This window comes from Rhincodon typus, chromosome 5, assembly GCF_021869965.1.
Source record: "Rhincodon typus isolate 14 chromosome 5, sRhiTyp1.1, whole genome shotgun sequence".
Classification (NCBI taxonomy): domain Eukaryota; kingdom Metazoa; phylum Chordata; class Chondrichthyes; order Orectolobiformes; family Rhincodontidae; genus Rhincodon; species Rhincodon typus.
The window spans coordinates 99,239,497-99,259,121 of record NC_063336.1 but is presented as its reverse complement, the minus strand read 5'-3'; the positions used below and the strand labels follow the sequence as shown (position 1 = coordinate 99,259,121).

General features: G+C 40.5%; 1 protein-coding gene across 1 annotated transcript in view; it reads left to right on the top strand.

The window, feature by feature from the left end:
* LOC109934633 (myelin transcription factor 1-like protein) overlaps positions 1-19,625 on the top strand; it is a 264,033-nt gene that overhangs the window by 121,324 nt on the left and 123,084 nt on the right. The window contains exons 10-11 of the mRNA XM_048596974.1: positions 17,690-17,901; positions 18,577-18,579. Of these exons, the coding sequence (XP_048452931.1) occupies positions 17,690-17,901; positions 18,577-18,579 (215 nt within the window). The remainder of the gene's footprint in view (positions 1-17,689; positions 17,902-18,576; positions 18,580-19,625) is intronic.

The following is a 19,625-nucleotide window of genomic DNA, read 5'->3' as shown; positions in this document are numbered from 1 at the left end:
CCTTGATCTGTTCTGCCCTCATGATCTACTGTAGATACAGTTAAGTGCTTTTTACCTTCAATGGGGTATTTCCACCTGACGAGGCAAGACTTATATTAGTTCCTGTAACATAAAAACTAGGCATGGCAAGGTAGTACTGAAAGATTCAATCGACTTTTATTACAGCTCCTGGTATCAACATATATTACAATCGCAGGCATTGCTGTGTCTGGGATCATGCTAAGCAATTCAGTTATAAATTGTAGCAAGCTTCCCTTGGTGTGCTGTGCTGCAATGGCCTCACAGACTGAGACTTTTATATAGTTAATTACATGCTATGATATGGTGATGATATCCTGAGCATGTCTCTGAGGTATATTGTACTCTGGCTGTGAAGCATAATGAACAACTCTAACATGGTCATTTCCTACATTACTCCTAAACCTTAAGGTTCTGCTTCTGCTGGAGTTTGGATTTGGGTCCTTGAAGTACTCCAGGGATTGGGTAGGTGTGTGTGTGGGAAGCGTGATGTGACAACATAAGAATATGCTGTTGTCAATTGTTGAACACAGCAAGATAGCTGTTATCATGTTGTGAATCTGATAGTGTGCTGATAACTCTGAGGCTGGGATAGATCTTGGGTGAAACCTTTCCATGCCCTGAACGATGTGGGCTATTGGTCAAGCGGGACCTCGTTATCGCTCTCATTACAACTGAATTGCACCTCATTAGTATGCAGGCCCCTATTCTATCAACCACTGGATAGAAACTAGTCCCTGAGAATTACCTACTTGAAAGTCAGAGTGGGTGTCAGGCTCACTGATTGCTGCTCTCATTGTCATGTCAGACACCAGTCACCTGTGTATCAGTGCACATTCCAGGGCCAGTACCGCACACATCTCACACCCATGGATGCTGGCATTCAATCCACAAGGTTTCTGATCCAATTATAGTACACTTCTGCATTTCACTGCTACACTTTAGTGTGCACTAGCACTTCTCATTAGAATGCAGCTACAAGGATGATTTGCAGGCAGGGACTGGCATCTCATGGGATGCAGCATCTTAAGGTTACTCAGTTCCTTTCTTAATTGTTAGTGCCTATTTGGATGCTCACAGTATCCTGTTTGCACATTGTCCCCTCGAGGAGAGCTTCAGCGCTCCCAGTACTGCTGCATTGTGCTGCAGTTTAGCACTAACACAAAGCCAGGCAGCTTGTCATGCTGGCCAGCTGTCATCAATCAAGAGGGTGGACATGTTGTTGTACGGCACATTGCAACGTCAATCTCACCCCTACAGCATGTGCCAGAAGCTTAAGCAATAAACACACTGAATGTGCTGCAAGCAAAAGACTGTGTTTCCAAGCATAAGAGTAATAGTTCCCACTCAAGTCCAGGGGATGCCCTTCAGCTAGGGGGTTCCTGGTCCAGTAAGTTAATGGAAGCCCATGTTATCAGTCCAAGGCCTTGGACACACACGGGCAGCCATCCGGTCAAGACAGCTATGGTCAGGGGATCTGTCCCTCTAAAGTACAGGGAATCATTCATGGTCAGTCCTGTGGGTCCAGTACATGGTCAAAAGACCTAAATTCCAGAGGTGAGGTGAGAGTGACAATCCATGCCATCAAAGCTGCATTTGAATGAGTGTAGTATCAAAGAGTCTTTACAAAACTGGAGTCAGTGGGAATCAGGGGGGATACTCCACTGACTGGAGTCATACCTGACACATAGGAAAATGGTTGTGGCGTTGGAGGTCAGTCATCTCAGCTCCAGCACATCTCTGCAGGAGTTCCTCAAGGGAGTGTCCTACACCCAGCTGTCTTCAGCTGCTTCATCAATGATCTTCCCTTCATCATAGGGTCAGAAGTGGGATGTTTAATGATTGCATAATGTTCAGCACCCTTCATGACTCCTCAGGTACTGAAGCAGTCCAAGACAGTCCTGAATGCAGCAGGACTTAGACAATATTCAGACTTGTGCTTACAAATGGCAAGTAATATTCATGTCAGGCAACGATTGTCCGACAAGTGAGAATCTAACCATTGCCTGTTGACGTCAATGGTATGATGGATCGCCCACAATCAGCATTCTGGGGTTACCATTGACCAGAAACTGAGCTGGCCATATAAATACTGTGGCTATAAAAGCCGGTCATAAGCTGGGAATTCTGCAGCGAGTAGCTCATCATAGATTCCCCAAAGCCTATCAGCTATCTACAAGGTGCAAGTCAGGAGTGTAAAGGAATACTCCCCATTTGCTTGGGTGATTGCAACTCCAACAACATTTCACAGAAGTATTGTAGGTTTACCTGTAGCAAATATACTGCAGTAGTTTAAGATGACAGCTCACCACCACTTTCTCAAGATCAAGTAGGGATGGGCTATAAATGTTGACCCAGCCAGCGATGCCCACACCTCATGAATTAATTTAAAAAATGGGCTGCAGCTGTTCAAGATGTTGGCTCATCATTACCTTTTCAAGGACAATTAGGGATGGGCAATAAATGTTGGTCTTGCCAATGTTGCTAATCTGCCACAAATGAATAAAAAGTCACCAGTGATGAATATGTCATCTGTACTTAAGGTCTAATTAATTACAATAATTTAGTTTCCCATTTGAGAAGTCTTATGCTGCAGTGGTAGTGATCTGAGCACTGGGCCAAAGCTCTGGGTTCAAAACCCATGCCATGATTTGTTGGTCACGGGTATTGCATCCAGAACTCAGCCAAGCTAGTTGATTGTCAACCTGCAAATCTTTTCAATACACCTGATGACAGGCAGTAAGAGTAGAGTTTCTGGGTCAGCTAGCCTGTGGACGGTAATGGCAAACCGCTGCAGTACTTTGTCTGTAAGCAGGAACCAATCCAATGGACGTCTGTGGTCTAAGCCTTAGAATCAGGAACAGGGAAATAATAGTTTCCCATTTCATATGGGAATTGCAAACTTCTATCATAGTATTTTTTCATTCACCTCATTTTTAATTTTTAAAAACCTTGTTCCATACCATTTTTTAAAATCTTTTATCCACATGTCAATTTGTTGACAGAGAAAATAATTTGAATGTAAGCATTTGCAAAATTTGGAATAAGCAGCAATGTTGTTCTGCTGTTGATCCCAGTATCCATTTACTGTAATGGAAAGTCATGCAAATAACTTAACAGCAGTAATATATGTCAGCAATGCTCATCAATGTTATTAAAACTAATGATATAACATGAGCCATCTGTGCATTTAAAAAAACACATACAAAAATCTATTCAGCATGTTGAGAAAATGTGTAAAATTCTCATGTTTTACCATTACTTCAATCTGATACATCCTGCCAACATAATAGCTTCAAAATATTAGAAAATGACCCAGCTAACTTGATCATTCTACCCCAATAGTTGGCTCAGTTGCTATTCAGTTTGAACCATCAGTAAACCTTGATGAAAAGCACTTATCAAGAAGGAGGAATAATTATGCATAATACGTTGTAAATATGTGAGGGAACAGAAATTTTTGTTCTTCTTTAGAGTCCAATCTGGAAAGCACAATTTTGCATTGATTTCTATGATAAAAATATGTTACAGCTGGCATACATCCCAGTAGTCAAGCACAGCTCATGTGAAATGATGATGCTAAGTCACTCCACAATTAACAAAATAGTTACTTAACTGATATAACGCATGCTGAGAGGGACAATCCAGTGTATGAAATGTCATTACTTTGATTGACCTTGGAACAATGCAATGAATCAATATAACTGGCACCAAGCCTTCTGCAAAAACATCCATCTGCAGATTGTTTGAGGTCCTGCACACATATTCTTTTCAGAGTGAAAAATCAATCTGTAAATGAGCCAAAGGTTTAGGATATCTCTGATGCAATTATATAGGTGTGCTTTCCAATAGGTGTTATTGCTACATCTGGCAGGATTCGGGTGCTTGGGGACCAGGAAATTGCATGGTGATCAGTCCAAATCCTGCTGAAAATGCATTCGAAATTTCTACACCTAGTGGAGCTGTACACTAACACATACAAAAAAATCTATTCAGCATATTGAAAAAAATGTGTAAAATTCACATGTTTTGCCAAAACTCTAATCTGATACATTCTGCTAGCATAACAGCTTCAAAATATTAGAAAATGACCAAGCTAACTTGATTGTTCTACCCCAACAATTAGCTCAGTAGGAGTTCAGAGGAATTTTATTCATGGACAAGTAGCTGAAACATTGCTATCAATATATTAAGAAAACTGCAGAAGTTTTGGCTGCACAATCAGAATGTCCTTTAAAATGTCTCTGATCAGTGTCTGTGCTTGTACTCGTAGTGCATGCATAACTACACCAACTGGAAGTGTTAATCACTACCACACCTTTTGATCAGGAGCCTTATTAAATGCATATAAGCTTGTTAATGAAGGCCTTTAGAATGCTTCTTTCACCAATGACTGGGTGGAATTCTCATCAACGAGATCTTCTGACCGTTGTGTAAAAATAAAGTTACGCAAAATCCCAATTAAAGAGAAGGAAGCAAATCTTTTCAATGCTGCTTTTGGAATTTTCATAGAATCATAGAATCTCTACAGTGTGGAAACAGGCCCTTCAGCCCAACATGTCCACACCAACCCTCAGAGCATCCCACCCAGACCCATCCCCTATAACTCACCTAATCTACACGTCCCTGAACTCTACGGGGCAATTTAGCATGGCCAATCCACCGAATCTGCACATCTTAGGACTGTGGGAGGAAACCAGAGCACCTGGAGAAAACTCACACAAACACAGGGATTTCCTCCGGGTGCTCCATTCATTCATTAAGAATTTACAGTCAATCTTTTAATTAAAATATCATAAATAATAGTCCCATATTTTCTGAGTCGAAACACAGAGGAATTTCTTTCATAGAAGAAGTAGCTGAAGCATTGCTCCCAACATATTAAGAAAACTGCAGAAATTTTGACTGCAGAATCAAAACATCTTCTAAGATGTCTCTGATCGGTACCTGTGTTTGTATCCCTAATACGTGCATAACTATATTCAACTGGAAGTTACACCATGGGCCGTGCCCTTTGTTAATTCACTATTAGCTTACTACTGAGGGCTGGTTTGAAATCATTTTGAATTCATTGTTTTATGCTTTGAGGGTATAAAAAGAAACATAAAAGAGAGAAGACACAACTCCTGGATCAGTTGCATCTGCCGTGATATCATTAGACATTTTTACAGACTCCAGCCCACCTACAATGGCAATGACCATGGGGAAGAGGCCAAACAGGCTTTAGGACACCAGGAAGCCAGTTGGTGAGCTATGCCATCTGTTACGAGGATGCCAGCATTCAACCTGCAGCATGGGGTTAGTACTGCCTGCAGCAATATTATATATTACCCATGTACTTCCCTTTTTTGACTTTACATCAAATAAGTTCACTAATGTTTTGCCCTTAGATCTGTGAAACTACTATACAATGCATAGGTCAGCATAATCAGCTTCTAAATCTCCTTTCCTTCTGGTCAGCAGTCATTGCTCAATGTCACTGAACTGTTGTGCTTCTCAAAGTACACGGGTATTCCCAATTGATGACCAGTTGGTTCTTGTTCCTTCCATGCTACACTCATTTGCTCCTCTTCACCTTTCCCTTTGGCTTTGTTCAACTCCCTTCTACCCAAGTTTACAACCTTCTTACAGACAAGGATGTGTTGGTGCTTCAGAACACTGTGCCATCTTGCCTTCTCTTGGCCTGTCAATATTGTAGACCTGAAACTACAGCCTTTTAATGACAACAGAAAAGTAACAACCAACGACATCACCATTTCACTGTGCTATTTATATTGCTTGTGTGAATACTTGTGGCTTCATCTTTTCTTGTGCCCTCCATGTTCTTGCAAAGTTGATCACTTGTCTTCTTCACAGGATTTGGGACTTTTCCCTTCTTGTGAAAGATTCTTGATTTGTAGGTGGAGGGAGAAGAGTGACAGATGAAGACCTTTCAGCTAGAATTTAATGCTCGCTCCAGGTTTAAAGGCATAGATGGGGCATTTGAACAGGTGGGAGAATGTCTGACTGTTATCTCCTTGCCTCTCCACCTTATCAAGTTTGTGGCAGAATGATATGTGTATAGCCTTCTCCCTTGGATGCTGATTGAGGCCCTTAAGGGGGCAGGTGGTACCCATTTAATGGCCATATTCTCCTATCACTGCTTTTCAACCAGCATTAGATGTGGGACTCACCAATGCTGGGAGACTGATGAGCCCACCCCACATCCCCATCACTCTCCCCAGGTAGGGGTGTTCTTCATTCAAAGGTTCCATGTCCAATTGAGGGTCCCAGAAACGGGAAGGGAGGGAATTCCTGCTGAAAACCATCCCCACGCGACAGACAGCAGTCCTCACCCAGTGGCCTGGGCATGTAAGTAATCCAAAGCCTCTCCCTGGGTGCTTTACTGGAAATAACCACCACTCTCATTGCTGGTCTCTGACAGGAAGATTTAAGCCTGCAGGGTCCTAAATCATAGGAGAACCTAACACTAGCCAACTATGTGCTGGACAGGTGGTTTGTGCATGTTGTTGCCAACAGCATGGGTTCAATTCCTGTGCTGGCTGAGGTTACCATGAAGGTCCCTCCTTTTCAACCTTCCCCCGCACCTGAGGCATAATGACCAGCACTAGTTATCTCTCTAATGAGACAGCAGCCCATAGTACACTCAGACTACGGTGGCTTTACTTTTACCTAATGCAGCTGAGCAATATTGATACTCTGTAATGGTCACTGTCAAATTCCAGGAAGTTATATAATTCATAAAATTCATCCCTGGTGAGGTGTAGCTTCTTCATGCAATTTGACATAATTCATATATTGTCAAGAGGCAATCTGATTGATGGTCCTTGTGTTATGGCTTTTGATCGACCCAGGACTCCTCCTTTCTCTTTTGCCTTTTGTAACTATTACAAAATAAATCTTACTGCTGCCATGCACTGAAATGTGCTATGAACTTTATGTTATAAAATAGATGCCATGCCCCAGGTTGAGAACTATAATCCAAGAAAATGTGAGTCAGAAAATCAGAGTAACCCTGACTTAGACATTCTTCAAAAATAAAATGAAAGAACTGTGGATGCTGGCAATCAGAAACAAAAACAGAAATTGCTGGAAAATCTCAGCAGGTCTGGCAGGAACTATAGAGAGAAAGTAGAGTTAATGTTTTGGTTCAGCCACTCTTTGCTGAGATTTCCCAGCAGTTTCTGTTTTGTTCTAGAAGTTCTTCATCTAACTTGAGTGCAAATCATCAACAGTAGACATTCACGCACTCGATTTTTAAAAATTTGTTTTCAGGATGTGGGCGTCACTGGCTAGGACAGCATTTGTTTCCTGTCTCTAATTGCCCTTGCGAAAGTGGTAATAAGCCACCTTCTTCCCCACATGCAGTCCATGTTGTGTAGGTGCACACCACTGTGCCATTACAGCTCTTTATCAAGTTTATAGTTCAAAGTTGCCACCAGAAGCCACACAGGGTGCATATCCTCCAGGTTTAGGTCCTGACGTACTTACTGTAGGTGTAAATAGTGCTGTATGAGGGTGGAGGTTTCGGGGTGCAAATGCCAAACTGGTTTGGTATCTTTGAGACAGCAGCGCATCAGAAAATGCTGTGGGTACGTGGTCCCCACATTAGTTAGAGTTTTCAGCATGTCAGTAAAAGATATGAAGATTTGTTGTGCCAGAGTCTGCACCAAATTCCTCCCACAGCAGGTACCTTTATTCCCTTCTGCTCCTGGGGTTTTGAGGCTCCTATCTCCAACCTGCAGCAAGGCTCAACCCTTGCAGTGGGGAATTGTTGAACTTGTCATTTACAATGTTTAGTCTCTGCTGGCAACCTTGAACGGGACCATTTAGTTGGTTCAACAAACAAACTGCAGGCCGGTCTTGCGATTTTTCTTTTACCCAAACCACATTTGTTTCTTCTTAACAAGTAAAAGTACATGGTGTCAGATTTGGTGGTTAAGTTGCATAATAACTAGTTATATCTTCACAATTGAAAAATGCATATTATTATATACAGGATTATAACATTAAATATAAGGTGACTGAAAGGGATTGTGTGAAATGTTCTGGTGTCAGTTTGACAATACCCTGCTGGTTTGACTGTTAGAGATCAAAGAAAAACTTAAATGGTTTTGCTGGGCCAGGTTTTTACAGTCAGAGTTTACTTATTATAAATTCAGAGATATCAACCAAAGTCTCAGAAATGTGCTGAAGGCACTGGGTTGTAAAAAGTTATGCCGTAAACTGTCAATTTATTTGTAGTATGAAAGAGAGTTGGGATCAGGGGTAGCTCATTAGCACTTTCAGCCAGATGTGATGTCAAATATATTTCATTTTTCCATGGAGAGGGAGGCAGAGGAAGTCACTTTCAAGATCAGGTTACAGTCTTCCCTACAAAGCAAGGAATATGACAGACAGACACAGGAGAGTTCTGTTTCATCATTCATTAGAAAGGCTGCTTGGCTTTGCAACCTACCACAGCAAGACTGAGAGTGAGCTGGACTCTAGTCAAAGAGTCACATGCTGTAGACGTCTCAGGATTCTGGAAGATTCTTCCTAGTGTTGCTGTGGGGTAAGAATCGTTGGAACAGATTGTACTGCTGTTACTGAATTTAAGAAATTTTCCTGAAACAAATTGCATGGGGATGATTAATTCAAGTTACAACTCGGCAAATCAGAGGTATAAGAATCTTTTGGAAGTTGGAAGCACCTTGGGCTGTTTGCTAGGAAGTCTGTAAATCCATGGAGAGTGTGATGTGGGCTAACAATAAAAGGGGACTGTTGCTCTCTGAATTATAAAATAGAAGTCACCTGCAAAAAGAAAATAATGGTGTTTTTAATAATTTGTTGTATTAAATGTTTGATGATATGTCATCCTTTCTGCGATAAGCTGGAAGTTTGAATCTATTTATTAAAAATTTGTTTCTACAACGTTATAACTAAATCCGAGAGAAATTTTGAATTTAAAGACAAAAATGAAGGTTGGATTAATTTATGTTAATTGCATAATGTAAACCACCCCCCTCACTGAATGTTCTTTGCACCTTGCCTGCCAGCAGAGATAGTTCATGATTGACAAAAATTCTAAATGTCTACATCTACAGGCTTGACAAATGTATATTAACATATTAAGGATTTGACATGAGAGAACTTGAAATTGCCAAAGTTTGAATGCAAACCCTTAACAGTCTTGGATTCTACTGAATGTTAGTACACTTAAAATAAAGATTGCTGACTTTAAAGGGATAAAGTAAATTAGTATTGTGGATTATTTAAGTATTGAACTTTGCTTATCAGAGGTTCTACTCTGTGACTTTTCTGACAACTGTGCAGTATCGAGGAAAAAAATGTATTACGTGAGTATGAATGTTTATCACAGTTTGCCATGTTTTTCTAATCTGAAGATTTGTTCTGGATCAAAGGGTGAATGAATCTTTACTGAGACAGTGTTAAAGTGGTAATGTCACTGGACTAGTAATCTCGGTGCCCAGGCAAGTGCCCTCGGGATGTGAGTTCAAATCTCTCCATGGCAACTGGGAGAATTTGAACTCAATTACGAAATCTGGAATATTAAGCTAGTCTCAGTACTAGTGACAATGAAACTGTCATTGATTGTCACAAAGACCTTTCTGGTCCACTGATGTTATGTAGAGAAGGAAAACTGGTCTATTCTATATGTGACTCCAGGCCCACTGCAATGTGTTGGCTCTGAACCATGCTCTGAAATGGCCGACTGAGCCATTCAATTCAAGGGCAATGGTAGATGAAGAACAAAGATTGCTCAGCAATGCACATAGCCAATGAAGGAACAAAACATAATATCATCTAAATAACTGAATATATTTGGTAACTGACAGTTTTCTCTGTAATTAGACAAGTAACTGTTCAGATTTTAACACTGAAAGTTTGGTTGCATCCACTATATCATTTAATAAAGTTAACAGCAACAGTAAAATTTTAGGACTCCCCATTTCTTGATTTAATTTTCCCAACTTTAGTATTGACAGAAATATAAAGATGCCGAAATTTACTAGGAGAGATAGAGTTAACTTGGTCTCAGGTGACACCAATGCCAGAAATGACCTATTTTGAAGGAGTCATACCAGAGATTTTTTAGTATTATATAGACATGTTAAGTCTCTTTTCTTGATAGCCGTTTTAATGGGACACATCCATATGCCAATTGTGTTTTACCTCTGTGTGCTGGTGTTCCAACCAAAAAATGCACAGAAAGAATTAATTGGATAAATTGTCTTTTGTGGAGTCAGAGGGGTGTTCATGGCTCCAAAATAAAACCTCATTTCTTTCCACCTGCCTTATCAATCTGCAAATGCCTGCACCCCTGAGTTTAAACACTGACTAGCTGCATTACAAGTCCATGGCTTATCATGTGAAGATGAGGCCATCAAATAGCAGAAACATCTTTGCTGTTGATCCAACTGAATTTTATCATGTAAAGCTGTTACAATCATTATCTTTTTTCTTTTATATGGCTTTAAGAGCAAAAGCTGTCATTGCGATTTTAAGTTACTAACCAGAAAAATGATGTGCTGGAGAGCAAATATAATTTCAGGATCTCACCCTCAAACTTGAGTCAGGCACAGGTCATTACCATATTATATGCTGCATGGTTTGGTCAGGATTTCTGCAGGTGTGACTGGGAGAGGCTTTAAATTGCATCTTGTATATTTGATGGCTCTGTCAATCATATCTGGTCTGTATTCTATTGAGGATTGGTCACATGTGCCAGGGGAGATTGAAGCATCCTTGCTGAAATGTTAAGTCAGTGTCAATGTGTTTATTTTGGAAGGCATATTTAGCTGGGACTTTGCTCCAGATTTCATCAGTGTTCTGAAGTTGGAATGCCTCATATAAAATTCCTCTGCATACAAAGAACCATATGACAAGTTGGGGGATCTTGAAAGTCTCTGTGAATGAGGATCTGATACAAATTATTTCTCTGTATCTTTCTGTCCTTTTCAATGGAGATTAGGCAATATTTGGGAGGACTGGTAGCCTCTGAACTGAAGTTGACCTCAGCATCTTAGACGTTATAGAAAGGTTTGGTGTGGCAAGGTGGCTCCATGGTTAGCATTGTTGTGCCACAGCATCAGGGACCCAGCTTCAATTCTACCTTGGATGACTGTGTGGAGTTTGCACGTTCTTCCCAACTCTGCGTGGGTTTCCTCTGAGTACTACGGTTTCCTCCCACAGTCCAAAGATATGCAGGTTAGGTGGATTGGCCATGCTGAATTGCCCATAGTGTCCAGGGATGTGCAGACTAGTTGGATGAGCCATGGGAAATGCAGGGTTACAAGGCTAAGGGTGAGCCTGGGTGGGATGCTCTTTGGAGGGTCAATGCGGACTCTGTGGGCTGAATGGCCTGATTCTAAACTGTAGGGATTCTATGATTCTATCCTCATCACTGAGTGAAGTTCTGTGTCAATGATTTGGACCACATGAACGTAGGACTTAGGACAGGAGTAGGCTGGTTGGTCCTTTGACTCTGCTCCAACCTTCAGTATGATCATGGTTATGATTATGTGAATGTTATCTCATTTTCCTGTCTCCATTGTATAAAATTTTACTCCCCTGTCAATCAAAAATCTGTCTCACTCAGCCTTAAATAAATTGAAACGGCTATCCTCCATTACCTGATGAGAAAGAGGAATCCACAGACTTGCCACCCTTTGTGGGGATAACAATGTTCCTCATCAGTCCTGAAAGAGAGACCCCCTCTTAAATAATGGTCCCTAGTTTTAATCTCCCTCTAAATTCCATGCTTGAACTTGTAATATGATTAGTAATTTCATCTTTCAAGTTAATGACCAAAACATATTTTAATAGTGTAAAGTTGTTGCAGGCTTATAATCCATGGATTTTGTAATTACATGTTGACTCATCATTAACAACATGCATTTCCTGTAAGACCATAGGACCAGAAGACATGGGAGCAGAATTAGGCCATTCAGCCCATCAAGCCTGCTCCACCATTCAATCATGGCTGATATATTTCTCAACTCCATTCTCCTGCCTTCTCCCTGCAATCTTTGATTCACTGAAAAATCAAGAAGCTATTTATTTCTGCCTTAAATACACTTGGCGACTTGGTCTCCACAACCTTCTGTGGCAATGAATTACACAGATTCAGCACCCTCTGGCTGAAGAAATTCCTCTTCATCTCAGTTGTAAAGGATTGTTCCTTCAGCCCTTGGATCCTAGTCTCTCCTAGTTGTGGAAACATCTTGTCCACATCAACTCTATCCAGGTCTCTCCATATTCTACAAGTTTCAGTTAGATCCCGCCTCAACATTCCGAAGTCCATCTTGTACAAGCACAGAGTCCTCAACTGCTCCACATATGACAATCCCTTCATCACTGGGATCATTCTTGTAAACCTTCTCTGCACCCCTCCAAGATCAGCACACCCTTCCTTCGATATGGATCCCAAAACTGCTCACAATCTTCCAAATGTAGTCTGACCAGAACTTTTTTACAACCTCAGCAGTACATTCCTGATGTTGTATCCTAGCCCTCTTGAAATAAATACGAACATTGAATTTGCCTTCCTAACTGCCAACTAAACCAGTATGTTGAGAGAATCCTGAACTAGGACTCCTAAGCACTTTTGTGCTTCAGATTTCTGAAGCCTTTCCCCATTTAGAAAATAATCCACGCTTCTATTCTTCCTATCAAACTGCAAAACGTGACATTTTCCCCTGTTGTATTGCATCTGTCACTTCTTTGCTCACTTTCAAAGCCTGCCCAAGTCCTTCTGCAGCCTCTCTGCCTCCTGTTCCTCTACCTACCTTTGTGTCATCTGCCATCTTAGCAAAAATGCCCTCAGTTCCTTCATCCAGATCATTAATGTATGGCGTAAATAGTTGTGGTCCCAAAACTTATCCCTGCAGAACTCTACTAGTCATAGGCTGCCATCTGAAAAAAACCTCTTTATCCCCACTCGCTACCTTTTGCCAATCAGCCAATCTGCCAATCTTCTACCCATGTCAGCACCTTGCCCCTAACACCTTGGGCTGTTTTATTATTTTGTAGCTGCCTATGTGGCACTGTTTGAAAGGCCCTCTGGGAATCCAAATAGATCACATTGACTTGCTCTCTTTTGTCTAACCTGCTTGTTACATTCTCAAAAGAATTCTAACAGATTTGACAGGTGTAACCTCCCCTTGACGAAACTGATAACTCAAGGATATCAATGTTAATTTTATCAGCATCTTTTCAACTTGGTTCCTTTTGGCCTGTGAGGTAACTTCAAAATTCAGTTGTAAGACCTTTGTTCTGGTGTCCAATATAATAGCTATATTGCAAGAGCAGGGGACGCTGGGTAATCCAGTGACCTATACATTGGTCTTTGGCTTTTGGGACCAGTGATCAAGTTCAGAACAACAATAATGAGAGTTTCTCTATGCACTAACATTTCAGTACCCAATGTTAAATCAATCTCTAGTGCCTAATGGATATGAGGCCATTCCAAAAGAATGGCATTAATTGGTGTTAAATTTGAACTGACTAAGGATTTGTAACATCGGAAAATGTTACAATGTTGCAGGAAGGGTTGCCCATCTAAAATTAGGGCTGAAGTGCAACAGAGGAAAAGCACCATCAAATCACACCATGCCCATTGCCTGATCCTGATGCTGATGCTGATTTTGGGCACTCAGGTTGATATATTCTGTTAAAATTTCCTTACTTTGGTGACCTGAAAAATATTATTTAATCTCGGTTTTCTGTTTTTACTTATTATGCATGTTTGAAAATGGGTACTTTTTAACAGAGCGTACAAATAATCAAATCAGGGACAGAAACAAGCTCAACCCATCTACTATTTAACATGATCATGGCTGATCTGTTTGTGTTTTGAATTCTGCATTCCCGTCTACTTCTAGTAACCTCTTATTCCTTGCTTATCAAGAACCAATCTACCTCTGCCTTAAGCATATTCAGTTACCCCATTTCTACTGCTTTCTGAAGCAGAGAGTTTCAAAAGTTACATAAACATCTGAGAAAAGCAAAGTTCTCATCTCCGTCCCAAAATGATGAATACTCATTTTTACGGAGCTCATAGTTCTGGAGCCACCCACATTATACCCCATCCGCCACATTTTTGCTCAGTTTCTCAATTTAACTCTATCTGTCTGCATCCTTCTTATGTCTTCTACATAGCATTCTTTTCTATCTATCTTTGTGGTATCTGCAAATTTATCCACCATGCCTTCATTCCCCTCGTTGCAGTTATTGAAAGCTGAGGCCCCAGCACAGATCCCTGATGAACTCCACACATCACATCCAATCAATCAGAAAACGATCCATATTTTCATGTTCTCTGCTTTTTGCCAGTCTGCCTACATCTTTGATCTATACTAATATGTTACCCCCTGCACCATAAGCTGCTACTTTGCATAATAATATGTAATGGAGATGCCGTAGCCTTTGATGTAGCACCTTGTCAGATGGAAATCCAAATACATTACATCTACAGGATCCCCTAATGCATGGTGTATGTTAGTCTTCCAAATACTCTAATAACTTGGTTAAACACATCTTGACTATTTCTGATTATCTTATTTTTCAAATTGCATTTTCTAGCAATAACCCACTTAATGATCAAATCTGACACCTCCTCCGTGATAGATATAAAACTAACTGACCTGTAGTTTTCTGTATTCTGCCTTCCTCCCTTCTTGAACAGATATGTTATAATTGTGACATTCCAATCTGATGAAATCTTTCCAGCATTCAGAAAAGTTTAGAAAATTAGCACCAATGCATGTACTGCCACCTTAGCCACCTCTTTTAAGATCTTAGAATAAATTCTATCAATACCCCAGGGGGTGGCATGGTGGCTCAGTGGCTCAGTGGTTAGCACCACTGCCTCACAGCACCAGGGACCCAGGGTTCGATTCCATCCTTGGGTGACTGTCTGTGTGGTGTTTGCACATTCTCCCCATGTCTGCATGGGTTTCCTCCAGGTGCTCTGGTTTCCTCCCACAGTCCAAAGATGTGCAGGCTATGTGGATTGGCCATGCTAAATTGCCCATAGTATTCATGGATGTGTAGATTAGGTGGGTTATAGGGGGATGGGTCAGTGTGGACTTGTTGGGCCAAAGGGCCTGTTTCCACACTGTAGAGACTCTATGATTCTATGTCAGGTTGTAGCTATATCAGTTTGCTATTTGCCACAACATTAGTGATATTAATTTCACCTAGTCCTTCTCTCCTTTCCACCTCCTGGTTTACAGATGGAATGTTTTCAGATCCTCTGTAGTGAAGACAAATGCAAGTTATTTCTACATTTCATCTGCCATTCTTTTTATTATCTCCTATTAATTCCCTATATTCACTCTGTGGAAGATCAGCACTAACATTAATTCCTTTTCGTTTTTAAATACATGTAGAAACTCTTCCTATCCACTTTTGCATTTCTCCCTAGCTTCCTCTCATACTCTAAGTTCTTTCTTCTGATTAATTTTTTAGGCATTTTGCGCTGTTCTTTCTATTCTATCCAGTCATCTGAATGGCTGCGAACTTTTGTGCAGTTGTATGCTTTTTCCTTAGGTTTGATGATTTTCTTAACTTTTTAGTTAACAGCAGATGGTGGATCCTCTGGTTAGAATGTTTCTTTGTAGTATGAATATACATATTCTGAGTATTATGAAATATCCTGTCAAATGTCTCTTACTGCTTTTGTATTGATTTATCCCCTAGCCTAATATCCCAGTTCACTTCAGTGAGCTCAACTTTCATAGCTATCCTTAATTAATTTGAAAATACTATATTAGACCTACTCTTCTCTCTTTCAAGTTGAATATAAAATATAATCATATGCAGTAGCTGTTATCTAGGGTGCCTTTATTTTGAGGTCACTAATTAATCCTGTCACAATACACAATACCAAGTCAAGTGTAACCTGTTCTTCTGGTGGCTCCAAAAAGTGCTGCTCTAAAAAATGTCTCAAAACCATTCTGTGAACTCGTGATCCAGATTACTATTGCCAATCTAAATTCCCCAACTCATTCGCAAATTGTCACAAGTACCCAATATTTCTTTCTGTGTACTTTGTCCTACATTGTGATTACTTCGAGACAAACTGTAGACCACCTCTACTAGCGACTTATTTCACTTACCATTCCGTATCTCCAGCCATACCAATTCTACAGTCTGATCTAAGAAGTCATTCTTGATTAACAGTGCTATCCCTACACCTTTACCTAGCTTCCTATTTTTCTTGACTGTCATAAACCTCTACAATCCTTGTTATCGTGCAGCGATCTCCATAATGGCTATCAGATCAAATGTTTAAACTTCAATGTATGCTATCAATTTCTTTATTTTGTTACGAATCCTGCATACATTCAGATACAAAGTCTTTAGTTTTGTCTTTTTGTTATCTTTGTAACATCTCATCTTGACTATTGGTGTAACCTCTCTGTCCCTTCTTGCCACTGTCTGACCTTTATTCCCTATATTACTATTTTCTCTCCTACCTTGACTCTACCCTTGATTTTCTATATCTACCTGCACTTGATCATTCACCTCCATTGTTCAGTTTGACACTCTCTATAGTTATATGCTTTGTTAGAATAATGAACCTAGCACAGTTCAAATACAGACCATCCCAACTTGTCCCACTGCCTTTGTCAGTGCCTCTCAAAGCAGAATCCACTTTCTCCCACATCAGATTTTGATTCACATATTCGTATCAGTATCGTAATGTTTTTAACTTTCAATTGCATTATGGCACAACCATTAATCTAGAGAGTAATACCCCTGAGGTTTGGTTTTTCAAGCATTTGTGAAAGGAATTTGAACCTTTTTTAAAAACAAAATAACTCTTTCCTGTTACTTCTCAACTCATTGAATGCTGTTGGAGCATGTTTCTGTGTGTGTTGAAATCCTCAGATGTGGTCTATGTTAGCAAACATTGACACACTGTTAGCTGGTGATGATCTCAGCTGAGCTCAACACATAAGAAATTTCCAGGAGTGGGGGCAGGATATTTGGTGGGGAATATGGGAGGGTCAGGAGTGACAACATGGCAGGTTTTAATCGTCCCTAATTCTGGAGTACTATGTTTAAATCTTGTGCCTAAAAGCCACCGCAGTGAGCTCTGTTAATGTCTAAAAGGTCGATAGCTGAAGCGTGGCCCTTTCCTGGCTTACATAATTTAAAGCTTGGCTGAGCAGCACTGATTTCTGCTGAGCCATTAATGGATCTATTACTGATGAGATTTTTCACCATTAAAAGAAAATTATTAATGACTCGAAGTTGTATTGCAAGTTTGAATTCTCTTCCATTATTAAAATCATTTCTGTTGGAATAATGTTGTGCCATCAAAGAACATGCATAATCAGAATTACAGGCTCAGTTCTTTTGCTAATTATAAATTGTTTAGATACCAAGGAAGTGTGAAGACTATAGAGTGAATTTTCTGCACCAGGGTTCCCATTGCAGAAGCCTGACCAGCAAGAAGAACATTAATTATAGACAGAAAGTCTCAGGCTGCAGATGTATCATTTTCCAATATATGCTCCCACGGGGGTCAGATCCACGTGGGCAATCCTGAAATGGAAAATTTTCCCTTAGACTTTACTCTACAAATGTCTTGTGAACAAAGTGTAAACTCTTTAGCGACTATATAAGAAGCATAATTTACATATCTCTTTCATTTTAGGCCTATGTGTTTTGTTAAGCAGCTCGAGATACCACAGTACGGCTACAGACACAATGTCTCCACCACCACACCTCGGTCCAACCTGGCAAAAGAACTGGAGAAATATTCTAAGACTACGTTTGAATATAACAATTATGACAACCAAGCTTTTGGAAAACGAGCTATTGCTCCCAAAGTTCAGGCTAGGGATGCATCACCCAAAGGGTATGACGGTAAGAAAAGTAATTTTTTAAAAATATTATTGGAAGAGCAATAATATATGCTAAAAGGAAAATTGTTCTCAGGAACTAAAGCAAAGCAATCCTTGCTTTTTCAGTTTATGTTGTACTCTTGTGTGTAACTATTGCTGACAGTGCTTTCAGATGGGACGCCAGGGAGTAGAACACGAAACCTGGATGGGAGTATGAAATTGGCTGGGATGGTGAGGGTGCCTCTTCTTTTCTCTACTAATGGCATTGGGATGCATTTGCTGAGGCTAGTTGAGGCCCTTAAGTGGTCAGTTAATGGCTGACCTCCTCCCACCACTGGCATAATCTGTTAGCAATGAGTTAAGTGAAGAAATTGCCTGGCAAGACATTACAGATCACTCACAGAGGACCCTCCACTTGCCTTCACAATAGACCACTCCTACACCTCATTGGAGCTTCCCAGTTTGGCCTCAAGCAATCCCCAAATCTTTACCCTTAATTTTGGCCACTTACCATGAAGTCTGCAGCAGTCCCAGTTGTGGTCACTATTTGCTGTTGTACTGCTGGCCTTCTGTTTGGCCAGCAGCTTTTAGGGGGCCACATGCTCCCCCCACAGGGTGGCAGACAATTAACTGCCTACTCAAAGACCAGCCATGGTTTCCATGGCTACCGGGGAAGGGGTTAACCCTGACTCTTCAGATGGTGGAGAGGGCCTCTTCATCCTCTGCATTGATGGACTATGTCTGGCACAAAGTACTTGTGAATGTACCAACAGCTTTAAAAGCTTTGTAGCACAATAGCAATCAAAATTGCGGATACCTTTCAAAATTATACAGAACTAAATTGAACCTCAACACGCCCTGTTTCTGGATGAAAAACAGGAGCAAGGAGGAAGGTCAAAGGGTCAAAAGCCTTGCAGCCAGTCGCTATGGAAACACACCTGCTGCCATATTGGATCAGGTGCAGTCAACTTGACCTTGCTAACAAAGGGGGCCTAACCCCCATGTATTAGGACCTAAACACAAACTGGTGACACTGAGTACGATGTGTTTAGGATTACCAGATTTACGGGTAGAACAAAAAGTGATTATTTAGGATCCTGCCACCGAAAATGTAGGACTTCTAACAAAGTGCTCAGCTGACTCTCAACCCAGTAGGAAATTTCCACGTTAAAAACGATGAGCTGTTGCGAGCCATTGCTTTCTTCCTCACAGACTTGCCCTTGTGGCTGGTGAGCTACTTCTGGGTATGTGACCTATATCACTATTAAGAAGTAACAAATAAGAAATACCCAAATAAGAACTAGGAACAGTTTGTTCTTGTCCTGCCAGCAGCCGCTTTGATCATTGCCCCCTTATTGTACCCTGATTGTGTAAAATCAGACTTCACACTTTCTCTCTAAGTTAGAATATTGAAGGAAAGCAAAAACATCATGTAGAAAAGTAACAAAAAAAATTAAAAATGTGAAATATTATTTGTACGGCATATTTAGAAAATGTGTCTTCTTTGTGTTTGTATTCTTATGTATCCCATTATTATAAACATTGAGACGGCAGCACCAAAGTGTGACATTTAATGGTTTTCTTTCCGAAGAATTGTATTATCCCAAGGAATCCTGATGAAATTTGACAGCAAAAAAAAATTGCAAGAAGGTGAACAGCAAAATGGATTTGTTGGCAGCTTTAGTTTAGCCCTGGAGGAATAACACTTCTTCATCATACAAAGTGCCAAAATATGAATTTCTTATC